We start from the raw sequence: 24,225 nt of genomic DNA on the forward strand, positions 1-24,225 counted from the left end.
AACATCTGGTGGAGGCAAACCACTGTTACGACCCATTGGAATGGCTGACACCAATCAAACTCCAAATGGTGCTGCAGACAGAACCACACATGGACATGCCTTTCTTCCGAGGACCCTTAGATCAACCCCAGGAGGAGCCTTAGCTGCTGTTACCCACACAACACCCCTTTTCAGCATGAAGTAGCCAGAAAGAGTCATCGTCCACCACCCCCTAAAAGCAGTTAGGGACACCATCCTGGCCAACATGGTGAAACCCGGTCTCTACTAAAAATACAAAAAAATTAGCTGGGCGTGGTGGCACGTGCCTGTAGTCCCAGCTACTCAGGAAGCTGAGGCAGAAGAATCACTTGAACCCGGGAGGTGGAGGTTGCAGTGAGCCGAGATTGCACCATTGCACTCCAGCCTGGCGACAGAGCGAGACTCCCTCAAAAAAAAAAAAAAAAAAAAAAAAAGCAGTTAGGGTTACCACTCCAGAGGGGGGAATGATACAGGAGTTCAGAAATTAATTAGGGTACAGAAGTTTTCCTTTTAATGAAAAGCAGCCCCAAATTATTTTCCTTTCTAACAAAGAGCAGCCTGTAAAATTGAGCTGCAGACACAGATGCCTGCAGTTGAGCCAATCATGTTCAAGATGGCAGCTCCATCTTCCCTTTTCTTTGTCAGCCACTTTTACAGTAAGGGGCAGACAAGATGGCGCTGGCCAAGGGGAAAGTTCATTTGCATAATAAGATTAGGGTGGGATGGCCAGCCTTCCCCTCACCTCTGTAAATGTCATACCTGATGGAACCAATCTGTGAGCCCTACATAAATCAGACACTGCCTCCTAAAGCCTGAGTATAAAATCCAGGGCACCGGCTGCCGGCTGGCCTTTTCCTCAGAAGTTCCCTCTCTGTCACTACAGAGACAGCTGTTTTCCTTTCTCTTTCTTTTGCCTATTAAGCCTCCACTCCTAAACTCAAAACAAAAACAGTCACAAGCCCACCAAGTTCTGTTTACTCCTGTGGACATACCTGGTTCTTCTGTGTCTATGATGGATCTGTGGACACATCTCTCACCATTTTGTGCTGTTTATTTTGTTTTAAACTTCTGATTCTTTACCAAATAATTCTTCCTGGTTTCCTCACAGTTGTTTTAGGGGAAGAGTTCAGAAAGATCCAAACCACCAGAGAATAGAGAGCACCTGATTGGAAGCAGGTCTAACAGTGTCAGGGGGCAGCCAGAAAGGACCCCACACTAACTGGTCAGAGGCAAGTGTCAGCTCCACAAGCTGGAAAGTAGGAAGCTATGGCTGAGAAGCATTTGTCAAAAGGGAAAAAGAATATTTGGAGGAGAATGTTGATTTTTTAATAGTGCTGCACGGAATCCAAGGCAAGATAGAAAATATCCAGGTTAGAATTCTGCAGTTTTAAGTAGGAACTGAGATGAAGAGCGAAGTACTATACCTACAAGGGAAAACATCCCTAAAGGAAGCTGTGCCAGTAATTTAGTAACTGGGTATAATCTTCCCCAGGGAAAATTCTGGGTCTGTCCTACTACTCCCACACAATTAAGAGATTTTGGCTTCAACATTTACCTAATCCATTTCTGCATTCAAGCTGACAGGTGATGCTACCTCTGATTCCTTTTATGCTTTTAATAGGCTTATAATTAAGGATGAATAATACATTTAAAATTATGGTTATTACTGGGAGAGGATTTGGGAGAAATTAGGATTTTTATATTTCTGTACTACTTGATTTTTTTTACATCAAGTTTATATAATTTTCCCAGTAAAAACAAATTTGGCATCTGATAGACTGCAATGGTTACACACAAGCCTGTGGGACAGGTTCTCTGCCTACTGGATACTTTAATTCCCAACTTTTGTCTTTCCTTTCATTCTCCCCCAAATAAAGATAATAGTACTCGCCTCATATGGATCCTGGGAGATATTTTTTCCCCCTCCAAGGTATGGTGTCTGACTTGGTAACTGCCAATTAAAAAAAAAAATCTCCCTCTTTGTGTTCTATGTTTTTTGGGGCCTGTTGCCCATTATGTAACAGCTCTCAAATCTGAAAAGTCAGTCAGGCTGAACATCTTAGGTAGCTGCTCATAAATTAATTATTGGGCTGATTTTAATTACAGATTGGAATCTCCTGGTGGGCAGGGTCTGGCGTCTTCTGCTTTTAATTCCTTAGAAGTACTTAAATTTGCCGCAAAGCCTGCACTTAACCAAAATTTGCTGAATTTAATAGAATTAACACATAAGATTGAGGATTTTGAGTTCCAAAACACATTTAACCAAGAGGTACTTTGGAGCAGGTAGCAATCTTCAAACTCCTTAAATTATACCATTTAACAATGGTTTTAACTATCTCCTCCTCCTCCTTCTCATCCTCCTGTTTCTTCTCCTCCTCCTCCCTCTTCCTCTTCCCCTTCCTCCTCCTCCTTCTCCTCCTCTTTTTCTCCTCCTCTTCCTCCTTCTTCCTTTTCCTCTTCCTCCTCCTCCCTTTTCTTGTTTCTTCTTCTTGCTCCTGCTCATTCTTCTTCCTTCTTCTTCTTTCTTCTTCCTCCTTCTTTTCCCTCCTTCTTCTCCCTCCTTCTTCTTCCTTCTTCTCCTTTTTGACCAATCAAGTGAAGCAGTGGAAGTGGAGAAGGAACAAAGAAATCTGTGACTGTGATGAATTAGTTGTAAACACCACTGTACTTGAACCAACCTTAATTTTCTTCTTTATAGTTTTTAGTATGTTCCAATTTTCCATCATGTGCATATATTACTTTTATAAACAGAAAAAAGTAAATGTCAGTTAAAAAAATAATATTACACATCTTGTTGCTGGCTCCTGTGTATCTACTTCCCCTCACCTTCTCATTTGCTTCATATCTTGGTGCTGGTTGCTCTGTAGCTACATCCCCCTCACCTTCTCATTTGCTTCTATTCTTGCCCTGGTCTCCAAAGCCTCCCAATTACTTCTTATGGATCCCTTCTCGGAAAGTGCCAAGAGTTATTTTCTAGTGGAAAGATTGAGGCCTTTGGAATCCACTAGACCAAGATTTGAATCCCAGCTCAGTGAAATCATGGGAAGTATCTTACCTCTCTGCATCTCAGTCTCCTTATCTGTAAAGGAAATAACACCTACCTTCTAGATTGTTGTGTAGTTTGGGTCAGCAGCTTTCCCACTTTTTTTTTTATTATTATTTTAAAAAATTGAGATGGGGCTCTTGCTATGTTGCCCAGGCTGGTCACGAACTCATGGGCTCAAGTGATCCTTCTGCTTCAGCCTCCTAAGTAGCTGGGACTACAGGTGCGTACCACCATGCCTGGCTTGGTCATTTTGTTTAATTTTTTTATTTTTATTTTCTGTCTTTAAATTTTTTTAATTTTAATTTTAATTTTAATTTTCATGGGTACATAATGGGTGTGTGTGTATATATATATGAAGTGTATGAGATATTTTGATACAGGTATAATAATCACATCAGGGAAAATGGTGTATCCCTTACCCCAAGCATTTATCCTTTCTTTGTGTTACAAATAATCCAATTATACTATTTTAGTTATTTTTACTATACAATAAACTGTTGACACTAGTCACCCTGTTGTGCTATCAAATACCAGATCTTATTCATTCTAATTATATTTTTGTATCCATTAACCATTTCTCCTTCTCCCTCCCCCCACTACTCTTCACAGCCTCTGATAACCATTATTCTACTCTCTATTTCCATGAATTCAGTTGCCGTAATTTTTAGCTCCCACAGAGAAGAACACACAAAGCTTGTCTTTCTATGCCTGGCTTACTTAACATAATGACCTCCAGTTCCATCCATATTGCTGCAAATGACAAGAATTCACCCTTTAATTCACCCTTTATTATGGCCAAACACACTCCATTGTGTATGTGTACCACATTTTCTTCATTCATCTGTTGATGGACACTTAGGTTGCTTCCAAATCTTGACTATTTTGAATAGTGCTGCAATAAACATGAAAATGCAGATATCTCTTTGATATACTGATTTTCTTTCTTTTGCGTATATACCCAGGAGTAGGATTGCTGGATCATATGGTTGCTGTATTTTTAGTTTTTTGAGGAACCTCCAAGCTGTTCTCCCTAGTGGCTATACTAATTTCCATTCCCACCAACAGTGTATGAAGGTTCCCCTTTTCTTCACATCCTCACCAGCATTCGTTATTGTCTGTCCTTTGGATAAAAGCCATTTTAATGAGGGTGAGCTGATATCTCATTGTAGTTTTGATTTGCATTTGTCTGATGATCAATGATGGTGAGCACCTTCTCAGATACCCGTTTGCCATTTGTATGTCTTCTTTTGAGAAATGCCTATTCAGATCTTTTGCCCATTTTTAAAACTGGATTAGTAGATTTTTTTCCTATAGAGTTGTTTGAGCTCATTTTATATTTTTATTATTAATACTTGTGAGATGGATTTGTTTGTAAATATTTCCTCCCATTCTGTAGGCTGTCTCTTCTCTTTGTTGATTGTTTCTTTTGCTGTGCAGAAGTCTTTAAGGGTATTACTCAAGAAATTTTTGCCCAGTCTAATGTCCTGGAGAGTTTCCACAATGTTTTCTTTTAGCAGTTTCATAGCTTGAGGTCTTAGATTTAAGTCTTTTTATTTTCTTTATGAGACAGGGTCTCACTGTGTCACCCAGGCTAGAGTGCAGTGGTCTCAGCTCACTACAACCTCCACCTCCCAGCTTAAAGTGATTCCCATGCCGCAGTCTCTTGAGTAGCTGGGATTACAGGTGTGCATCAACATGCCCAGCTAATTTTTTGTATTTTTAGTAGAGACAGGGTTTTACCATGTTGGCCAGGCTGGTCTCAAACTCCTGGTCAAGAGATCCACCCACCTTGGCCTCCCAAAGTGCCAGGATTACAGGTGTGAGCCACCATGCCCAGCCAGATTTAAGTCTTTATTCCATTTTTATTTGATTTTTGTATATGGTGAGAGATAGTGGTCTAGTTTCATTCTTCTGCTTATGGATATCCAGTTTTCCCAGCACCATTTATTGAAGAGAGTGTCCTTTCTCCAATGTAGGTTTTTGACAACTTTGTTGAAAATAAGTTTACTGTAAATGTATGGATTTGTTTCTGGGTTCTCTATTCTGTTTCATTGGTTTATGTGTCTGTTTTTATGCCAGTATCATGCTCTTTTGGTTACTGCAGCTTTGTAGTATAATTTGAAGTCAGGTAATGTGATTCTTCCAGTTTTGTTCTTTTTGCTCAAGATAGTTTTGGCTGTTCTGGGCCTTTTGTGGTTCCATATAAATTTTAGGATTGTTTTTTCCATTTCTGTGAAGAATGTAATTGGTATTTTGATAGGGTTTACATTGAATCTGTAGATTGCTTTAGGTAGTATAGATATTTTAACATATTGAGTCTCCCAATCCATGAACATGGAATATCTTTCCATTTTTTTGTGTCCTCTTCAATTTCTTTCATCAGTGTTTTATAGTTATCATCGTAGAGATCTTTTACTTCTTGGTTAAGAAGGTTTTAATATTAGGTATTTAAATTTAATATTATTTGTAAAATAAATGATTGTATGTTGATTTTCTTTTTATTTTCTTTCTTTTTGTTTTTTGAGATGGAGCCTCACTTTGTCACCTAGGCTGGAGTGCAGTGGTGCCATCTTGGTTCACTGCAGCCTCCACCTCCTGGGTTCAAGTGATTCTCCTGCCTCAGCCTCCCTAGTAGCTGAGACTACAGGTATGTGCCACCACACCTCGCTAATTTTTGTATTTTTAGCAGAGATGGGGTTTCACCATATTGGCCACACTGGTCTTGAACTCCTGACCTCAAGTGATCAGCCCACCTTGGCCTCCCAAAGTGCTGGGATTACAGCTGTGAGCCACCATGCCTGGCCTGTATGTTGACTTTGTATCCTCCAACTTTACTGAATTTGTTTATCAGTTCTAATAGTTTTTTGGTGGAGTCCTTAGGTTTTTTTCAAATATAAGATCATATCATCTGCAAATAAGGATAATTTGACTTCTTCCTTTCCAGTTTGGATGCTCTTTATTTCTTTCTCTTGTCTGATTGCTCTAGCTAGGACTTCCAGTACTGTTTTGAATAATAGTGGTGGAAGTGGGCATCTTTGTCATGTTCCAGATCTTTGAGAAAAGGCTTTAGGTTTTCCCCTAATTCACTATGATAATAGCTGTGGGTTTGTCATATAGCTTTTACTGTGTTGAGGTATGTTCCTTCTATGTCCAGTTTTTGGGGGGGTTTTTATCATGAAGGGATGTTGAATTTTATCAACTGTTTTTTCAGCATCAGTTGAAATGATCATATGGTTTTTGCCCTTCATTCTGTTGATATGATATATCACATTGATTGATTTGTGTATGTTGAACCATCCTTGCATCTCTGGGATAAATCCCACTTGGTCATGATGAATGATTTTTTTTTTCCATGGAAAGATATTGCAGATGAGATGAATAATCACTTTAATGTGTTGTTGAATTCAGTGTGCTAGTATGTTGCTGAGGATTTTTGCATCAGGGATATTTGCCTGTAGTTTTTTTTTTTTTATGTGTCTGTCTAGTTTTGGCATCAAGGTAATACTGGCCACGTAGGTGAGTTTGAAAATACTCCCTCCTCCTCTATTTTTCAGAATAGTTTGAGTAGGGTTGGTGTTTTGGGTCTTTCTTGCATTGCTATAAAGAAATAACTGAGGCTGGGCATGGTAGCTCATGCCTGTAATCCCAGCAGTTTGGGAGGCTGAGGAAGGCAGATCACTTGAGGCCAGGAGTTTGAGACCAGCCTGGCTAACATGGTGAAACCCTATCTCTACTAAAAATATGAAAATTAGCTGGGTGTGGTGGTACATGCCTGTTCTTTCAGCTACTCAGGAAGCTGAGGCATGAGAATTGCTTGAACCCAGGGGGTGGAGGTTGCAGTGAGCTGAGATTATTGCACCACTGCCCTCCAGCCTGGGTGACAGAGTGAGACCCTGTCTCAAAAAAAAAAAAAAAAAAAAAGAGAAATACCTGAGGCTGGGAAATTTACAAAGAAAAGAGTTTTAATTGGCTTATGGTTCTGTAGGCTGTACAAACATGGTGCTGGCATCTGCTCAGCTACTGGGGAGACCTCAGGGAGCTTTTACTCATCACAGAAGGGTGCCAGGCACTTCACATGGTAAGATTTGGAGCAAGAGGTGGTGGGGGGAGGTGTCACATTTTCCCAACAACCAGATCTCTCAAGAATGCACTCACTATTGTGAGGACAGCACCAAGCCATGAGGGATATGCCCCCATGATCCAAACACCCATCACCAGGCCCCACCTCCAATACTAGGGATTACAATTCAACATGAGATTTGGGTAGGGACAAATATTGAAACTATATCAGTTGGTATTAGTTCTTCTTCATATGTTTAGTAACATTTAGCAGTGAAGACATAGAGTCCTGGGCTTTCATTTGTTACTTGTTATTGGTCTGTTCTGGTTTTGGATTTCTTCAAGGTTCGATCTTGGCAGGTTGTATGTGTCTAGGAACGTATCCATTTCTTCTAGGTTTTCCAATTTATTGGCATGTAGTTGCTCATAGTAGCCTCTAATGATCCTTTGAATTTCTTTGATATTGGTTGTAATGTTTCCTTTTTCATCTCTGATTTTATTTATATGAGTCTTCTCTCCTTTTTTTCTTAGCGAGTCTGGCTAAGGAATTGTTGATTTTTGTCTTTAAAAAAACAACTTTTCTTTTTGTTGATCTTTTCTATTGTTTCCTTCATTTCAATTTCATTTATTTTTGCTCTCATCTTTATTATTTCTTTCCTTCTAATAATTTTGGGTTTGGCTTGCTCTTGCTTTTCTAGTTCTTTGAAATGCATCATTATGTTGTTTATTTGAAGTTTTTCTGTTTTTTTTTTAATGTAGGTGCTTATGGCTATCAACTTTCTTCTTATTACTGCCTTCTCTGTATCCCATAGGTTCTGGTATATTGTGTTTCCATTATCATTTGTTTCCAGAATTTAAAAAATTTCCTTCTTAATTTCTTTGTTGACCCACAGTCACTTAGGAGCATACTTTTAATTTCCATGTATTTGTATGGTTTCAAACATTCCTCTTGTTATTGATTTCTAGTTTTTTTCCATTGTGGTCAGAGAAGATATCTGATATAATTTCAATTTTTTAAGACTTATTTTGTGGTCTAACATATGGTCTATCCTTGAGAATGATCCATGTGCTGAGGAGAAGAATGGGTATTCTGTAGCCATTGGATAAAATGTTCTGTAAATATCTATTAGATCTGGCCAGGCACGGTGGCTCACGCCTGTAACTCCAGCACTTTGGGAGGCCAAGGCAGGTGGATCACAAGGTCAGGAGATCAAGACCATCCTGACTAACATGGAGAAACCCCATCTGTACTAAAAATACAAAAAAATTAGCTGGGCATGGTGGTGAGCACCCGTAGTCCCAGCTACTCAGGAGGCTGAGGCAGGAGAATGGTGTGAACCTGGGAGGTGGAGCTTGCAGTAAGCTGAGATCACACCACTGCACTCCAGCCTGGGCAACAGAGCAAGACTGCATCTCAAAAAAGAAAAAATCTATTAGAGCCATTTGATCTATAGTGCAGATTAAGTCTGATGTTTCTTTGTTGATTTTCAGTCTGGATGATCTGTCCAATGCTGAAAGTGGGGTGTTGAAGTCTCCAGCTATTATTGTATTGGGGTCTATCTCTCTCTTTAGCTCTAATAATATTTACTTTATATAGCTGGGTGCTCCAGTTGGAGTGCATATATTTTTACAATTGTTATATACTCTTGCCGAATTAACCTCTTTTCATTATATAATGACCTTCTTTGTCTCTTTTTATAGTTTTTGTCTTGAAATCTATTTTGTCTGATGTAAGCATAGCTATTCATGATCCTTTTTGGTTTCCATTGGAATGGAATATATTTTTCTATCCCTTTGTTTTAGTCTATGTGTGTCTTTATGGGCGAAGTGTGCTCCTTGTAGGCAACAAATCACCGGGTCTTGCTTTTTTTTTTTTTTTTTTTTAAATCCATTCAGCCACTCTATGTCTTTTGAATGGAGAGTTTAGTCCATTTAGATTCAATGTTATTATTGATAAGTAAGGACTTACTCTTGCCATTTTGTTATTTGTTTTCTAGTTGTTTTGTTGTCCTCTGTTCCTTCCTTCTTTTGTTCCTGTCTTCCTTTCTGTGAAGGTGATTTTCTCTGGTAGTATTTAAAAATTTCTTGCTTTTTATTTTTTGTGTATCTGTTGTATGTTGTTTTGGGGACTTTTTTTGAGATGGGGATCTCGCTTTGTCACCCAGGCTGGAGTGCAGTGGTGCGATCTTGGCTCACTGCAACCTCTGCCTTTCAGGCTCAAGTGATCTGCCCATCTCAGCCTCCCAAGTAGTTGGGACCACAGGTGAGTGCCACTATGTCTGGCTAATTTTTTTTTTTTTTTTTTTTTTTTTTTTTTTTGGTAGAGACAAGCACTTTTGTAGAGACAGCACTTTCACCGTGTTTTCCAGGCTGGTTTCAAACTCCTGAGCTCAAGCCAAAGGCCTGCTTTGGCCTCCCAAAGTGCTAGGATTACAAGTGGGAGCCACCACTCCTGGCCCCTGTTGTATGCTTTTTTATTTCAGGTTACCATAAGGCTTGTATTTAATATTTTACAACCCATTATTTATTTTATTATTTTTGGCATATTCACAACATAACCCATTATTTTAAACCAATGAAAACTTACCACTGATTACATAAATAAAGAAGCAAAGAAAAAATTAATAAAAACTCTACATTTTAACTTTGTCCTCCTGCTTTTTAATTCTTTGTTGTTTGTGTTTGTGTCATATTGTACTGTCTATGTCTTGAAAAGTTGTTATAGTTATTAGTTTTGACTGGTTCAGCTTTTGGTCTTTCCACTCAAGATATGAGTAGTTTACATACCATGATTACAGTGTTACAATATTCTGTTTTTTTTCTGTGTACTTCCAATTACCAGTGAGTTTTACACCTTCAAATTATTTTTCATTGCTCATTAATGTCCTTTTCTTTCTGATTAAAGAACTCCCTTCAGCATTTCTTGTAGGACAGATCTGGTGTTGATGGAATCCCTCAACTTTTGTTTGTCTAGGAAAGTCTTTATTTCTCCTTCATATTTTCAAGGATATTTATTTCTCCTTCATATTTCAAGGATATTTCCACTGGAAAGTCTGCTGCCAGACATATCAGAGCTCCATGGTATGTTATTTGTTTATTTTCTGTTGCTGCTTTTAGGATCCTTTCTGTATTCCTGACCTTGGGAGTTTGTTTATTAAATGTTTTGAGGTCATCTTCTTTGGGTTGAATTTGTTTGGTGTTCTATAACCTTCATATACTTGAATATTGATATCTTTCCCTAGGTTTGGGAAGGTCTTTGTTACTATCACTTTGAATAAACTTTCTACCCCATCTCTCTCTCTACCTCCTCTTTAAGGCCAATAACTCTTTTTTTTTCTTTTTGAGACAGAGTCTCACTTTGTTGTCCAGGCTGGAGTGCAGTGCTGTGATCTTGGTTCACTGCAGCCTCCACCTCCCAGGTTCAAGCAATTCTCCTGCCTCAGCCTCCAGAGTAGCCGGGATTAAAGGCGCCCGCTGCCACGCCCAGCTAATTTTTGTATTTTAGTTGAGACGGGGTTTCACGATGTTGGCGAGGCTGCTCTCGAACTCCTGACCAGGCTGCTCTCGAACTCCTGACCTCATGATCTGCCCACCTCGGCCTCCCAAAGTGCTGGGATTACAGGAGTGAGCCACTGCACCTGGCTGCAGCCAGTAACTCTTAAATTTGCCCTTTTGAGGCTATTTTCTAGATCTTGTAGGCATGCTTCATTCTTTTTTATTCTTTTTTCTTTTGTCTCTTCTGATTATATTTTCAAATTGCCTGTCTTCAAGCTCACTAATTCTTTCTTCCACTTGATCAGTTCTACTGATAAGAGACTCTGATGCACCCTTGTGTATGTCAGTATCGTTTTTCAACTCCATAATTTTTGCTTGATTCTTTTTAGTTATTTTAATCTCTTTGTTAAAGTTATATGATAGGATTCTGAATTCCTTCTCTGTGTTAGCTTTAATTTCTTTGAGTTTCCTCAAAACGGTTTTTTTTTTTTTTTTTTTTTTAGACAGAGTCTTGCTCAGTTGCCCAGGCTGGAGTGCAGTGGTGTGATCTTGGCTCACTGAATCTCCGCCTCCCAAGTTTAAGCAATTCTCCTGCCTCAGCCTCCTGAGTAGCTGGGATTACAAGCATACGCCACCACGCCCAGCTATTTTTGTATTTTTAGTAGAGATAGGGTTTCACCATGTTGGCCAAGCTGGTTTTGAACTCCTGAGCTCAAGTGATCTACCCACCTTGGCCTCCCAAAATGTTGGGATTACAGGTGTGAGCCACCGTGCCTGACCAAAACAGCTATTTTGAATTCTGTTTCAAAGGTCACATATCTCTGTTTCTCTGGGATTGGCCTCTGGTGCCTTATTCATTTGATGAGGTCATGTTTTCCTGGCTGGTCCTGATGCTTGTGGATGTTCATCAGTGTCTGAGTTAAATATTTATTATAGTCTTCGCAGTCTGGGCTGTTTGTATCTGTCCTTCTTGGGAAGGCTTTCCAGGAATTCAAAGGAACTTGGGTGTTGTGATCTAAGTTTTTGGTCACTGCAGCTGTATCTGCATTAGAGGGCACACCAAGCACAGAAATGCTGTGGCTCTTTCACAGTCTGTTGTATGTTTTTTGATTTGAGGTTACCATGAGGTTTGCAGATAATATTTTATCACTCATTATTTTAAACTGCTGACAACTTAACACTGATTACTCATAGAGGCACTGCCATGGTGGTCTTGGATAAGATCTGGAAGAATTCTCTGGATTACCAGGCAGAGACTCTTATTGTCTTCCCTTATTTTCCCCCAGGCAAAGTCTGTCTTTCTGTGATCAGCTGCCTGGAGTTGGGGGAGAAGTGACACAAACACCCCTGTGACCACCACTGGGACTGTGCAGGGTCAGACGTGAAGCCAGCATAGTACTGGGTCTTGCCCAAGGCCTATGGTAACCACCGCCTGGCTACTACCTATGTTCACTCAAGGCCCTATGGCTCTAAAATCAGCAGGTGGCAAAGCCGGCCAAGCTTATGTCCCTCTCTTTAGGGTGGCAAGTTTCCCCCAGCCTGGGGTGAATCCAGAGATGCCTTCCAGGAACTGGGGCCTAGTCAGAAACCTTAGGAATCTACCTGGTACTCTATTGCACTGAGGCTGAACTGGCACCCAAGCCACAAGACAAAGTCCTTCCCACTTTTCCCTCCCCTTTCCACAAGCTGAGGAGTCTCTTGCCATGGCCACTTCCACCCCAGGCCTGTGGTGGGTACTGTCTGGCTACTGCTGATGTATACTCAAGGCCCAAGGGCTCTGCAGTAAGCTTGTGGTGAATGCTGCCCAGCCTGGGACTCACCCTTCAGGGAAGTGGGCTCCCCTCTGGCCCAGAGCACGTCCAGGAATGCTATCTAAGAGCCAAAGCCTGGAATCAGGGACCTGAAGAGGCCACTTGGTATTCTAATCCCACAGTGGCCAAGTCCCCTTTACTCTTTCCACTTCTTTTCTCAAGCAGAAGGAATTTCTCCCCATAGCCACCACAGCTGTAATGTGCTGGGTCACACCTGAAGCCTGCACGACTCTGAGTCTCACCCAAAGCCCATGATGAGTACTACCTGGCTACTTCTGATTATTCAGGGCCAAAGGGCTCTTTAGTCAGCTGGTGAGGAATCCTGCCAGGACTGGTCCTTCCCTTCAAGGCAGCAGGTTCCCTTCTGGCCCAGGGTGTGGCTAGAAATGTCAGCTTGGAGCTATGGCCTGGAATGTGGGCCTCAGGACTTTGCCTGGTGCCCTATCCTACTGCAGCTGAGCTGGTATCCAATGCAAGACAAACTCATCTTTGTTCTTCCCTCTCCTCTTCTCAAGCAGAGGAAAGAAGTCTCTCTCTGAGCTTTGAGCTGCCCTGCCTGGGGTTGGGAGAGGGCAATCCCTTGGCCATCCCAGCTAGTGTCTCACTAGGTTGTGTGCCCCCCACATTCACTGGCTCTGAGCCCAGCACAGCACCAGGACTTACCCAGGAATTGCCATCCTTGTGGCCTAGACTGCCTTTCAAGTTTATGTAGAACCTCAGAGCACTTCAGCCCATGGTGGGGAGGCTTACTGGAACTCAGGTTCCCACTGCTGGGATGGATGATTTGCCTCTAGCTAGGGCTGGTCTAAATGATCCCTCCATGGGACCTGGGTGAGTTCTTCCCAGTGTTGCTTTGTGCTATGACTGGGCAGCACTGAGTTCCAATGCAAAGTCTGAAAATCACTGCACTCTTCCTCTCCCAGAAGCACACATTCTCTCTCCATGCCAGGTGGCCGCTGCCGGCGAATGGGGGAGAGATAGCATTTAGCAATTCAAGACTGTCTTACCCTCTTCAGTTACTCTTTCAGTGATACGAAGTTAAAACCAGGTACTGTGATCACTCACCTGATTTTTGGTTCTTATGAAAATGCTTTTTTTTGTGTGGATAGTTATTCAATTTGGTGTTCCTGCAGGGAGCAGGATTAGTGGAGGCTTCTATTCAGCCATCTTGCTCCACCTCCCCTGGCTATGTCCTTTTAAATATTTATAATCGACATACAATATATTACACTTAAAGTATACAATAAGTTCTAAAATATAACTGAAATCATCATCGAACTCTAGATAATTAACATATCCATCAACCCTAAAGTTTCCTCATGTTTAGATGATCTCCTTTCCCTCTAGAAACCACTCATCCACTTTCTGTCATATAGATTATAGTTTGCCTTTTCTGGAGTTTTATATAAACAGAATCATATAGTATATGTTCTTTTCTGTCTGACTTCTTTTATTTACCATGATTATTTCATCCATGTTACATGTATCAACAGTTTATTCCTTGTTTGTTGATGATAGTATTTCATTGTATGGATATATACTCCAATGGGTTTATTCATTTACCTGTTGATGTATGTTGGATCGTTTCTAGTTTTCAGCTATCACAAATAAAACTGCTATAAACATTAAACATTAATGTCCAAGTCTTTGTATAGACATATGCTTTCATTTTCTCTTGGGCAAATACCTTGGGTGGAGTGGCTGGATATTATGGCCAGTGTATGTTTAACTTTATCAAGAGCTGTCGAAGTGTTTTCCTTTTTCTTTTTTCTTTTTGAGATGGAGTCTTGCTCTGTTGCCCAGGCTGGAGTGCAGTGGTGCAATCTCGGCTCATTGCAACCTCTGCCTCCCAGGTTCAAGCAATTCTCCTGCCTCAGCCTCCTGAGTAGTTGGGGTTACAGATGCCTGCCACCATGCCCAGCTAATTTTTGTATTTTTAGTAGAGACAGGGTTTCACCATGTTGGCCAGGCTGGTCTCAAACTCCTGATCTCAAGTGATCTGCCCGCCTTGACCTCCCAAAGTGCTCAGATTACAAGTGTGAGCCACCACATCCAGCCCCAAATTGTTTATACCATTTTATATTCCCACCAGGATTGTATGAGAGTTCCAGTTCTCCTAATTCTTGCCAACTTTTACTACTTTGAATAAATGTTCATTGTAAAAAAATTTTAAGAGGGTTATATAGGGAAAAAAAGGCCGCTATTAATCTGTTAATTGCACTACTGGGAGATAAAGCTATTAAACTGTCATATTTGTGGCTGGGCGTGGTAACACATGCTTGTGATCCTAGCACTTTAGGAGGCTGAGGAAGGAGGATCACTTGAGACCAGGAGTTCGAGACCAGCCTGGGCAACACAGCAAGACTCTGTCTCCACAAAAATATTAAAAATTAAAAAAAAAAGAAATTGTCATGTTTGTAGACTTCCCAAATTTGCCATCCTAGGCAAACAGTGCTCTTGTTTTTAAACAAATAGTTGTATACATAATTTTCACCCTCACTATTCAAAACATGTCATAAATGGTAAGTCCAAGAAAAATACAGGTATTCCCCCCCAAAGAAAACTGTAAAATCGACTTTTTTCTAACTGTACTGTTTTTTATTGGTTTTTAAATTGGTTTTCCAAGTGAGTAAATCAGAATCTATCTGTAATGGATTTTAAATTTAGTGTTTCTCTGTGATGTAGTAAACAAGAAACTAGAGGCAAAAATAGCCCTGTCCCTTGCTAAACTTCTAAGGCACTTTTCTAGTACAACTCAACACTAACATTTCAGGCCTTTAGTGCCTTATATGAGTTTTTAAAAGGGGGAAAAGGGAGGGAGCAAGAGTGTCTTAACTCATACATTTATGTATAACAATTATTCTCATATTTTAGTTATTGAAAGGGCTGGTAGAAAAACTAGGTAAATAATATTAATAATTATAGTGCTTATTAAACACTACAGAACACTTACTATGTACCAGGCATTGTGGGAGGCTCTCTCTTGTGCATTATCTCATTTCACTAGGTCCATGGAGAGTATTGCATTTTCTTAGTTTAGGCATGGCCTCCACAATAAGGATTATCAAAAGCCTAAAAATATGTAAAAGAAACCTAGAAGTTATTTGTTGTGCTCCTTGGGGAAGCTAGGCAAATCCTTTCAACTGAAAACCATGGTGACTTCCAAGATCTCTGCCCCTCCCCATCGCCATGGTCCACTTCCTCTTCTCACTGTTCCTCTTAGAAAAGATCTGTGGACTCCACCACCACGAAATGGCGGCACCTTATTTATGGTCACTTTAGAGGGTAGGTTTTCTTAATGGGTCTGCCTGTCATGTTTAACGTCCTTGGCTGGGTCCAAGGCAGATGCAGTCCAAACTCTCACTAAAATTGCCGAGCCCTTTGTCTTCCAGTGTCTAAAATATTAATGTCAATGGAATCAGGCCAGAGTTTGAATTCTAGTCTCTTAGCCTTTGTTTCCCCTGTCCATAAAATAAATGGGGGTAATTCTTTCCTCCTACAGTTTATTTATGTATTCACTAATTCATTCATTCATCCATCCATTCGTTCATTCGGTTTACTGAGTACCTACTATGTGCCAGCCCCTGTTCTAGGGTGGAAACTAAGAGAATGATGTACCTAGAGGGCGCTGGAAGCTCTAAAGCCCTAGCAGTTACTGCTTTTACTATTAGTGGTTGTTTTTTTCTCCCCCCGCCTCCCCCCCCACCCCGACAAATCAACAGACCAAAGAAAATTACCTAAACAGCAAGGACATAGGGAGGAACTTCTTGGCACAGAACTTTCCAAACACTTTTTCCTGAAGGGATACAAGAAGCAAGAAAGGTACTCTTGGCCGGGCGCGGTGGCTCACGCCTGTAATCCCAGCACTTTGGGAGGCCGAGGCGGGCGGATCACGAGGTCAGGAGATCGAGACCATCCTGGCTAACACGGTGAAACCCCGTCTCTACTAAAAATACAAAAAATTAGCCGGGCGTGGTAGCGGGCGCCTGTAGTCCCAGCTACTCGGGAGGCTGAGGCAGGAGAATGGCGTGAACCCGGGAGGCGGAGCTTGCAGTGAGCCGAGATCGCGCCACTGCACTCCAGCCTGGGCGACAGAGCGAGACTCCGTCTCAAAAAAAAAAAAAAAAAAAAAAAAAAAAAAAAAAAAAAAAAAAGAAAGGTACTCTTTCACTAGGACCTTCTCTGAGCTGTCCTCAGGATGCTTTGGGGACTATATTTCTTACCCAGAGAATCAAGAAACCCTGCAGGGAATTCCCAAGCTGTAGTTATAAACAGAAGTTCTCCTTCTGCTAGGTAGCATTCAAAGATCTTAATCTTCTGGGTTTCCGTTTTCTCGAATGAAAAATGCAGGTCCGAGCAGTTAACTGGCTGGGGCACCATTAGCAAGTCACTTAGCATCTCTGGGGCCAGTCTGCAAAGCGAGGGGGCAGCCTTAATGTGCCTCCAGCCTGAAGTCCTAGAATGAGCGCCCGGTGTCCCAAGCTGGGGCGCGCACCCCAGATCGGAGGGCGCCGATGTACAGACAGCAAACTCACCCAATCTAGTGCATGCCTTCTTAAACATCACGAGACTCTAAGAAAAGGAAACTGAAAACAGGAAAGTCCCTCTCTCTAACCTGGCACTGCGTCGCTGGCTTGGAGACAGGTGACGGTCCCTGCGGGCCTTGTCCTGATTGGCTGGGCACGCGTTTAATATAAGTGGAGGCGTCGCGCTGGCGGGCATTCCTGAAGCTGACAGCATTCGGGCCGAGATGTCTCGCTCCGTGGCCTTAGCTGTGCTCGCGCTACTCTCTCTTTCTGGCCTGGAGGCTATCCAGCGTGAGTCTCTCCTACCCTCCCGCTCTGGTCCTTCCTCTCCCGCTCTGCACCCTCTGTGGCCCTCGCTGTGCTCTCTCGCTCCGTGACTTCCCTTCTCCAAGTTCTCCTTGGTGGCCCGCCGTGGGGCTAGTCCAGGGCTGGGTCTCGGGGAAGCGGCGGGGTGGCCTGGGAGTGGGGAAGGGGATGCGCACCCGGGACGCGCGCTACTTGCCCCTTTCGGCGGGGAGCAGGGGAGACCTTTGGCCTACGGCGACGGGAGGGTCGGGACAAAGTTTAGGGCGTCGGTAAGCGTCAGAGCGCCGAGGTTGGGGGAGGGTTTCTCTTCCGCTCTTTCGCGGGGCCTCTGGCTCCCCCAGCGCAGCTGGAGTGGGGGACGGGTAGGCTCGTCCCAAAGGCGCGGCGCTGAGGTTTGTGAACGCGTGGAGGGGCGCTTGGGGTCTGGGGGAGGCGTCGCCCGGGTAAGCCTGTCTGCTGCGGCTCTGCTTCCCTTGGAGAGCTGTGGACTTCGTCTAGGCGCCCGCTAAGTTCGCCTGCCCTAGCACCTCCGGGTCTATGTGGGGCCACACCGTGGGGAGGAAACAGCACGCGACGTTTGTAGAATGCTTGGCTGTGATACAAAGCGGTTTCGAATAATTAACTTATTTGTTCCCATCACATGTCACTTTTAAAAAATTATAAGAACTACCCGTTATTGACATCTTTCTGTGTGCCAAGGACTTTATGTGCTTTGCGTCATTTAATTTTGAAAATAGTTATCTTCCGCCATATATAACTACTATGGTTATCTTCTGCCTCTCACAGATGAAGAAACTAAGGCACCGAGATTTTAAGAAACTTAATTACACAGGGGATAAATGGCAGCAATCGAGATTGAAGTCAAGCCTAACCAGGGCCTTTGCGGGAGCGCATGCCTTTTGGCTGTAATTCGTGCATTTTTTTTAAAGAAAAACGCCTGCCTTCTGCGTGAGATTCTCCAGAGCAAACTGGGCGGCATGGGCCCTGTGGTCTTTTCGTACAGAGGGCTTCCTCTTTGGCTCTTTGCCTGGTTGTTTCCAAGATGTACTGTGCCTCTTACTTTCGGTTTTGAAAACATGAGGGGGTTGGGCGTGGTAGCTCACGCCTGTAATCCCAGCACTTAGGGAGGCCGAGGCAGGAGGATGGCTTGAGGTCCGTAGTTGAGACCAGCCTGGCCAACATGGTGAAGCCTGGTCTCTACAAAAAATAATAACAAAAATTAGCCGGGTGTGGTGGCTCGCGCCTGTGGTCCCAGCTGCTCCGGTGGCTGAGGCGGGAGGATCTCTCGAGCCTAGGATTTTGAGCTATCATGGCGCCAGTGCACTCCAGCGTGGGCAACAGAGCGAGACCCTGTCTCTCAAAAAAGAAAAAAAAAAAAAAAAGAGAAAAGAAAAGAAAGAAAGAAGTGAAGGTTTGTCAGTCAGGGGAGTTGTAAAACCATTAATAAAGATAATCCAAGATGGTTACCAAGACTGTTGAGGACGCCAGAGATCTTGAGCACTTTCTAAGTACCTGGCAATACACTAAGCCCGCTCACCTTTTCCTCTGGCAAAACATGATCGAAAGCAGAATGTTTTGATCATGAGAAAATTGCATTTAATTTCAATACAATTTATTTACAACATAAAGGATAATGTATATATCATCACCATTACTGGTATTTGCTGGTTATGTTAGATGTCATTTTAAAAAATAACAATCTGATATTTAAAAAAAAAATCTTATTTTGAAAATTTCCAAAGTAATACGTGCCATGCATAGACCATTTCTGGAAGATACCACAAGAAACATGTAATGGTGATTGCCTCTGAAGGTCTATTTTCCTCCTCTGACCTGTGTGTGTGTTTTGTTTTTGTTTTACTGTGGGCATAAATTAATTTTTCAGTTAAGTTTTGGAAGCTTAAATAACTCTCCAAAAGTCATAAAGCCAGTAACTGGTTGAGCCCAAATTCAAACCCAGCCTGTCTGATACTTGTCCTCTTCTTAGAAAAGATTACAGTGATGCTCTCACAAAATCTTGCCGCTTTCCCTCAAACAGAGAGTTCCAGGCAGGATGAATCTGTGCTCTGATCCGTGAGGCATTTAATATGTTCTCATTATTAGAAGCTCAGATGCAAAGAGCTCTCTTAGCTTTTAATGTTATGAAAAAAATCAGGTCTTCATTAGATTCCCCAATCCACCTCTTGATGGGGCTAGTAGCCTTTCCTTAATGACAGGGTGTTTCTAGAGAGATATATCTGGTCAAGGTGGCCTGGTACTCCTCCTTCTCCCCACAGCCTCCCAGACAAGGAGGAGTAGCTGCCTTTTAGTGATCATATACCCTGAATATAAGTGTATTTAAAAGAATTTTATACACATATATTTAGTGTCAATCTGTATATTTAGTAGCACTAACACTTCTCTTCATTTTCGATGAAAAATATAGAGTTTATAATATTTTCTTCCCACTTTCCCGTGGATGGTCTAGTCATGCCTCTCATTTTGGAAAGTACTGTTTCTGAAACATTAGACAATATATTCCCAACCTGGCTAGTTTACAGCAATCACCTGTGGATGCTAATTAAAACGCAAATCCCACTGTCACATGCATTACTCCATTTGATCATAATGGAAAGTATGTTCTGTCCCATTTGCCATAGTCCTCACCTATCCCTGTTGTATTTTATCGGGTCCAACTCAAACATTTAAGGTATTTGCCAGCTCTTGTATGCATTTAGGTTTTGTTTCTTTGTTTTTTAGCTCATGAAATTAGGTACAAAGTCAGAGAGGGGTCTGGCATATAAACCCTCAGCAGAAATAAAGAGGTTTTGTTGTTTGGTAAGAACATACCTTGGGTTGGCTGGGCATGGTGGCTTGTGCCTGTAATCCCAACACTTTGGGAGGCCAAGGCAGGCTGATCACTTGAAGTCGGGAGTTCAAGACCAGCCTGGCCAACATGGTGAAACCCCGTCTCTACTAAAAATACAAAAATTAACCAGGCATGGTGGTGTGTGCCTGTAGTCCCAGGAATCACTTGAACCCAGGAGGCGGAGGTTGCAGTGAGCTGAGATCTCACCACTGCACACTGCACTCCAGCCTGGGCAACGGAATGAGATTCCATCCCCCCCCAAAAAAATAAAAAAATAAAGAACATACCTTGGGTTGATCCACTTAGGAACCTCAGGTAATAACATCTGCCATGTATAGAGCAATTGCCATGTCCCAGGCACTCTACTAGACACTTCATACAGTTTAGAAAATCAGATGGGTGTAGATCAAGGCAGGAGCAGGAACCAAACAGAAAGGAGTAAACATAAGAAAAAAAATGGAAGGGGTGGAAACAGAGTACAATAACATGAGTAATTTGATGGGGGCTGTTATGAACTGAGAAATGAACTTTGAAAAGTAGCTTGGGGCCAAATCATGTAGACTCTTGAGTGATGTGTTAAGGAATGCTATGAGTGCTGAGAGGGCATCAGAAGTCCTTGAGAGCCTCCAGAGAAAGGCTCTTAAAAATGCAGCGCAATCTCCAGTGACAGAAGATACTGCTAGAAATCTGCTAGAAAAAAACCAAAAAAGGCATGTATAGAGGAATTATGAGGGGAAGATACCAAGTCATGGTTTATTCTTCAAAATGGAGGTGGCTTGTTGGGAAGGTGGAAGTTCATTTGGCCAGAGTGGAAATGGAATTGGGAGAAATCGATGACCAAATGTAAACACTTGGTGCCTGATATAGCTTGACACCAAGTTAGCCCCAAGTGAAATACCCTGGCAATATTAATGTGTCTTTTCCCGATATTCCTCAGGTACTCCAAAGATTCAGGTTTACTCACGTCATCCAGCAGAGAATGGAAAGTCAAATTTCCTGAATTGCTATGTGTCTGGGTTTCATCCATCCGACATTGAAGTTGACTTACTGAAGAATGGAGAGAGAATTGAAAAAGTGGAGCATTCAGACTTGTCTTTCAGCAAGGACTGGTCTTTCTATCTCTTGTACTACACTGAATTCACCCCCACTGAAAAAGATGAGTATGCCTGCCGTGTGAACCATGTGACTTTGTCACAGCCCAAGATAGTTAAGTGGGGTAAGTCTTACATTCTTTTGTAAGCTGCTGAAAGTTGTGTATGAGTAGTCATATCATAAAGCTGCTTTGATATAAAAAAGGTCTATGGCCATACTACCCTGAATGAGTCCCATCCCATCTGATATAAACAATCTGCATATTGGGATTGTCAGGGAATGTTCTTAAAGATCAGATTAGTGGCACCTGCTGAGATACTGATGCACAGCATGGTTTCTGAACCAGTAGTTTCCCTGCAGTTGAGCGGGAGCAGCAGCAGCACTTGCACAAATACATATACACTCTTAACACTTCTTACCTACTGGCTTCCTCTAGCTTTTGTGGCAGCTTCAGGTATATTTAGCACTGAACGAACATCTCAAGAAGGTATAGGCCTTTGTTTGTAAGTCCTGCTATCCTAGCATCCTATAATCCTGGACTTCTCCAGTACTTTCTGGCTGGATTGGTATCTGAGGCTAGTAGGAAGGGCTTGTTCCTGCTGGGCAGCTCTAAACAAGGTATTCATGGGTAGGAACAGCAGCCTATTCTGCCAGCCTTATTTCTAACCATTTTAGACATTTGTTAGTACATGGTATTTTAAAAGTAAAACTTAATGTCTTCCTTTTTTTTCTCCACTGTCTTTTTCATAGATCGAGACATGTAAGCAGCATCATGGAGGTAAGTTTTTGACCTTGAGAAAATGTTTTTGTTTCACTGTCCTGAGGACTATTTATAGACAGCTCTAACATGATAACCCTCACTATGTGGAGAACATTGACAGAGTAACATTTTAGCAGGGAAAGAAGAATCCTACAGGGTCATGTTCCCTTCTCCTGTGGAGTGGCATGAAGAAGGTGTGTGGCCCCAGGTATGGCCATATTACTGACCCTCTACAGAGAGGGCAAAGGAACTGCCAGTATGGTATTGCAGGATAAAGGCAGGTGGTTACCCACATTACCTGCAAGGCTTTGATCTTTCTTCTGCCATTTCCACATTGGACATCTCTGCTGAGGAGAGAAAATGAACCACTCTTTTCCTTTGTATAATGTTGTTTTATTCTTCAGACAGAAGAGAGGAGTTATACAGTTCTGCAGACATCCCATTCCTGTATGGGGACTGTGTTTGCATCTTAGAGGCTCCCAGGCCACTAGAGGAGATAAAGGGAAACAGATTGTTATAACTTGATATAATGATACTATAATAGATGTAACTACAAGGAGCTCCAGAAGCAAGAGAGAGGGAGGAACTTGGACTTCTCTGCATCTTTAGTTGGAGTCCAAAGGCTTTTCAATGAAATTCTACTGCCCAGGGTACATTGATGCTGAAACCCCATTCAAATCTCCTGTTATATTCTAGAACAGGGAATTGATTTGGGAGAGCATCAGGAAGGTGGATGATCTGCCCAGTCACACTGTTAGTGAATTGTAGAGCCAGGACCTGAACTCTAATATAGTCATGTGTTACTTAATGACGGGGACATGTTCTGAGAAATGCTTACACAAACCTAGGTGTTGTAGCCTACTACACGCATAGGCTACATGGTATAGCCTATTGCTCCTAGACTACAAACCTATACAGCCTGTTACTGTACTGAATACTGTGGGCAGTTGTAACACAATGGTAAGTATTTGTGTATCTAAACATAGAAAAGTTACAGTAAAAATATGCTATTTTAATCTTATGAGACCACTGTCATATATACAGTCCATCATTGACCAAAACATCATATCAGCATTTTTTCTTCTAAGATTTTGGGAGCACCAAAGGGATACACTAACAGGATATACTCTTTATAATGGGTTTGGAGAACTGTCTGCAGCTACTTCTTTTAAAAAGGTGATCTACACAGTAGAAATTAGACAAGTTTGGTAATGAGATCTGCAATCCAAATAAAATAAATTCATTGCTAACCTTTTTCTTTTCTTTTCAGGTTTGAAGATGCCACATTTGGATTGGATGAATTCCAAATTCTGCTTGCTTGCTTTTTAATATTGATATGCTTATACACTTATACTTTATGCACAAAATATAGGGTTATAATAATGTTAACATGGACATGATCTTCTTTATAATTCTACTTTGAGTGCTATCTCCATGTTTGATGTATCTGAGCAGGTTGCTCCACAGGTAGCTCTAGGAGGGCTGGCAACTTAGAGGTGGGGAGCAGAGAATTAATTCTCTTATCCAACATCAACATCTTGGTCAGATTTGAACTCTTCAATCTCTTGCACTCAAAGCTTGTTAAGATAGTTATGTGTGCATAAGTTAACTTCCAATTTACGTACTCTGCTTAGAATTTGGGGGAAAATTTAGAAATATAATTGACAGGATTATTGGAAATTTGTTATAATGAATGAAACATTTTGTCATATAAGATTCATATTTACTTCTTATACATTTGATAAAGTAAGGCATGGTTGTGGTTAATCTGGTTTATTTTTGTTCCACAAGTTAAATAAATCATAAAACTTGATGTGTTGTCTCTTATATCTCACTCCCACTATTACCCCTGTATTTTCAAACAGGGAAACAGTCTTCAAGTTCCACTTGGTAAAAAATGTGAACCCCTTGTATATAGAGTTTGGTTCACAGTGTAAAGGGCCTCAGTGATCCACATTTTCCAGATTAGGAATCTGATGCTCAAAGAAGTTAAATGGCATAGTTGGGGTGACACAGCTGTCTAGTGGGAGGCCAGCCTTCTATATTTTAGCCAGAGTTCTTTCCTGTGGGCCAGGTCATGAGGAGTATGCAGACTCTAAGAGGGAGCAAAAGTATCTGAAGGATTTAATATTTTAGCAAGGAATAGATACACAGTCATCCCTTGGTCTCCCTGGGGGATTGGTTTCAGGACCCCTTCTTGGACACCAAAATCTATGGATATTTAAGTCCCTTCTATAAAATGGTATAGTATTTGCATATAACCT

The 24,225-nt window shown here is 41.7% G+C and overlaps 2 protein-coding genes across 3 annotated transcripts in view; one reads left to right on the plus strand and one right to left on the minus strand.

Moving 5' to 3' along the window:
- The window catches only part of PATL2 (PAT1 homolog 2), a 47,430-nt gene extending 30,590 nt beyond the window's left edge, over positions 1 to 16,840 (minus strand). Inside the window, exons 1-3 of the mRNA XM_055098376.2 lie at positions 16,653 to 16,840; positions 16,167 to 16,225; positions 15,383 to 15,501 (exon numbers count right to left, since the gene is read on the minus strand). The gene's annotated coding sequence lies outside the window, so the exon portion shown is untranslated. The remainder of the gene's footprint in view (positions 1 to 15,382; positions 15,502 to 16,166; positions 16,226 to 16,652) is intronic.
- Positions 16,841 to 17,114: 274 nt separating this feature from the next.
- B2M (beta-2-microglobulin) lies at positions 17,115 to 23,774 on the plus strand. Of its 2 annotated transcripts, XM_008963803.6 has the most exons (4): positions 17,115 to 17,246; positions 21,047 to 21,325; positions 21,952 to 21,979; positions 23,232 to 23,774. In XM_008963803.6, exons 1-3 carry the CDS (start codon positions 17,180 to 17,182, stop codon positions 21,963 to 21,965), a joined length of 360 nt encoding a protein of 119 aa, XP_008962051.1. In that variant the 5' UTR covers positions 17,115 to 17,179; the 3' UTR covers positions 21,966 to 21,979; positions 23,232 to 23,774. The 2 variants fall into 2 exon arrangements, with proteins under 2 accessions (XP_008962051.1, XP_008962050.1); XM_008963802.6 differs by lacking the exons at positions 21,952 to 21,979; positions 23,232 to 23,774 and having other exon boundaries at positions 21,047 to 21,363.
- Positions 23,775 to 24,225: the final 451 nt, after the last annotated feature.

The sequence above is a fragment of the Pan paniscus genome, chromosome 16 (genome assembly GCF_029289425.2).
Source record: "Pan paniscus chromosome 16, NHGRI_mPanPan1-v2.0_pri, whole genome shotgun sequence".
Classification (NCBI taxonomy): Eukaryota; Metazoa; Chordata; class Mammalia; order Primates; family Hominidae; genus Pan; species Pan paniscus.

Coding starts and splice junctions, on each gene's coding strand:
- B2M (XM_008963802.6), top strand. CDS start 17,180: ATGTCTCGCTCCGTGGCCTTAGCTGTGCTCGCGCTACTCTCTCTTTCT. Junction 17,247..21,046: donor TGGCCTGGAGGCTATCCAGC/GTGAGTCTCTCC, acceptor GATATTCCTCAG/GTACTCCAAAGATTCAGGTT.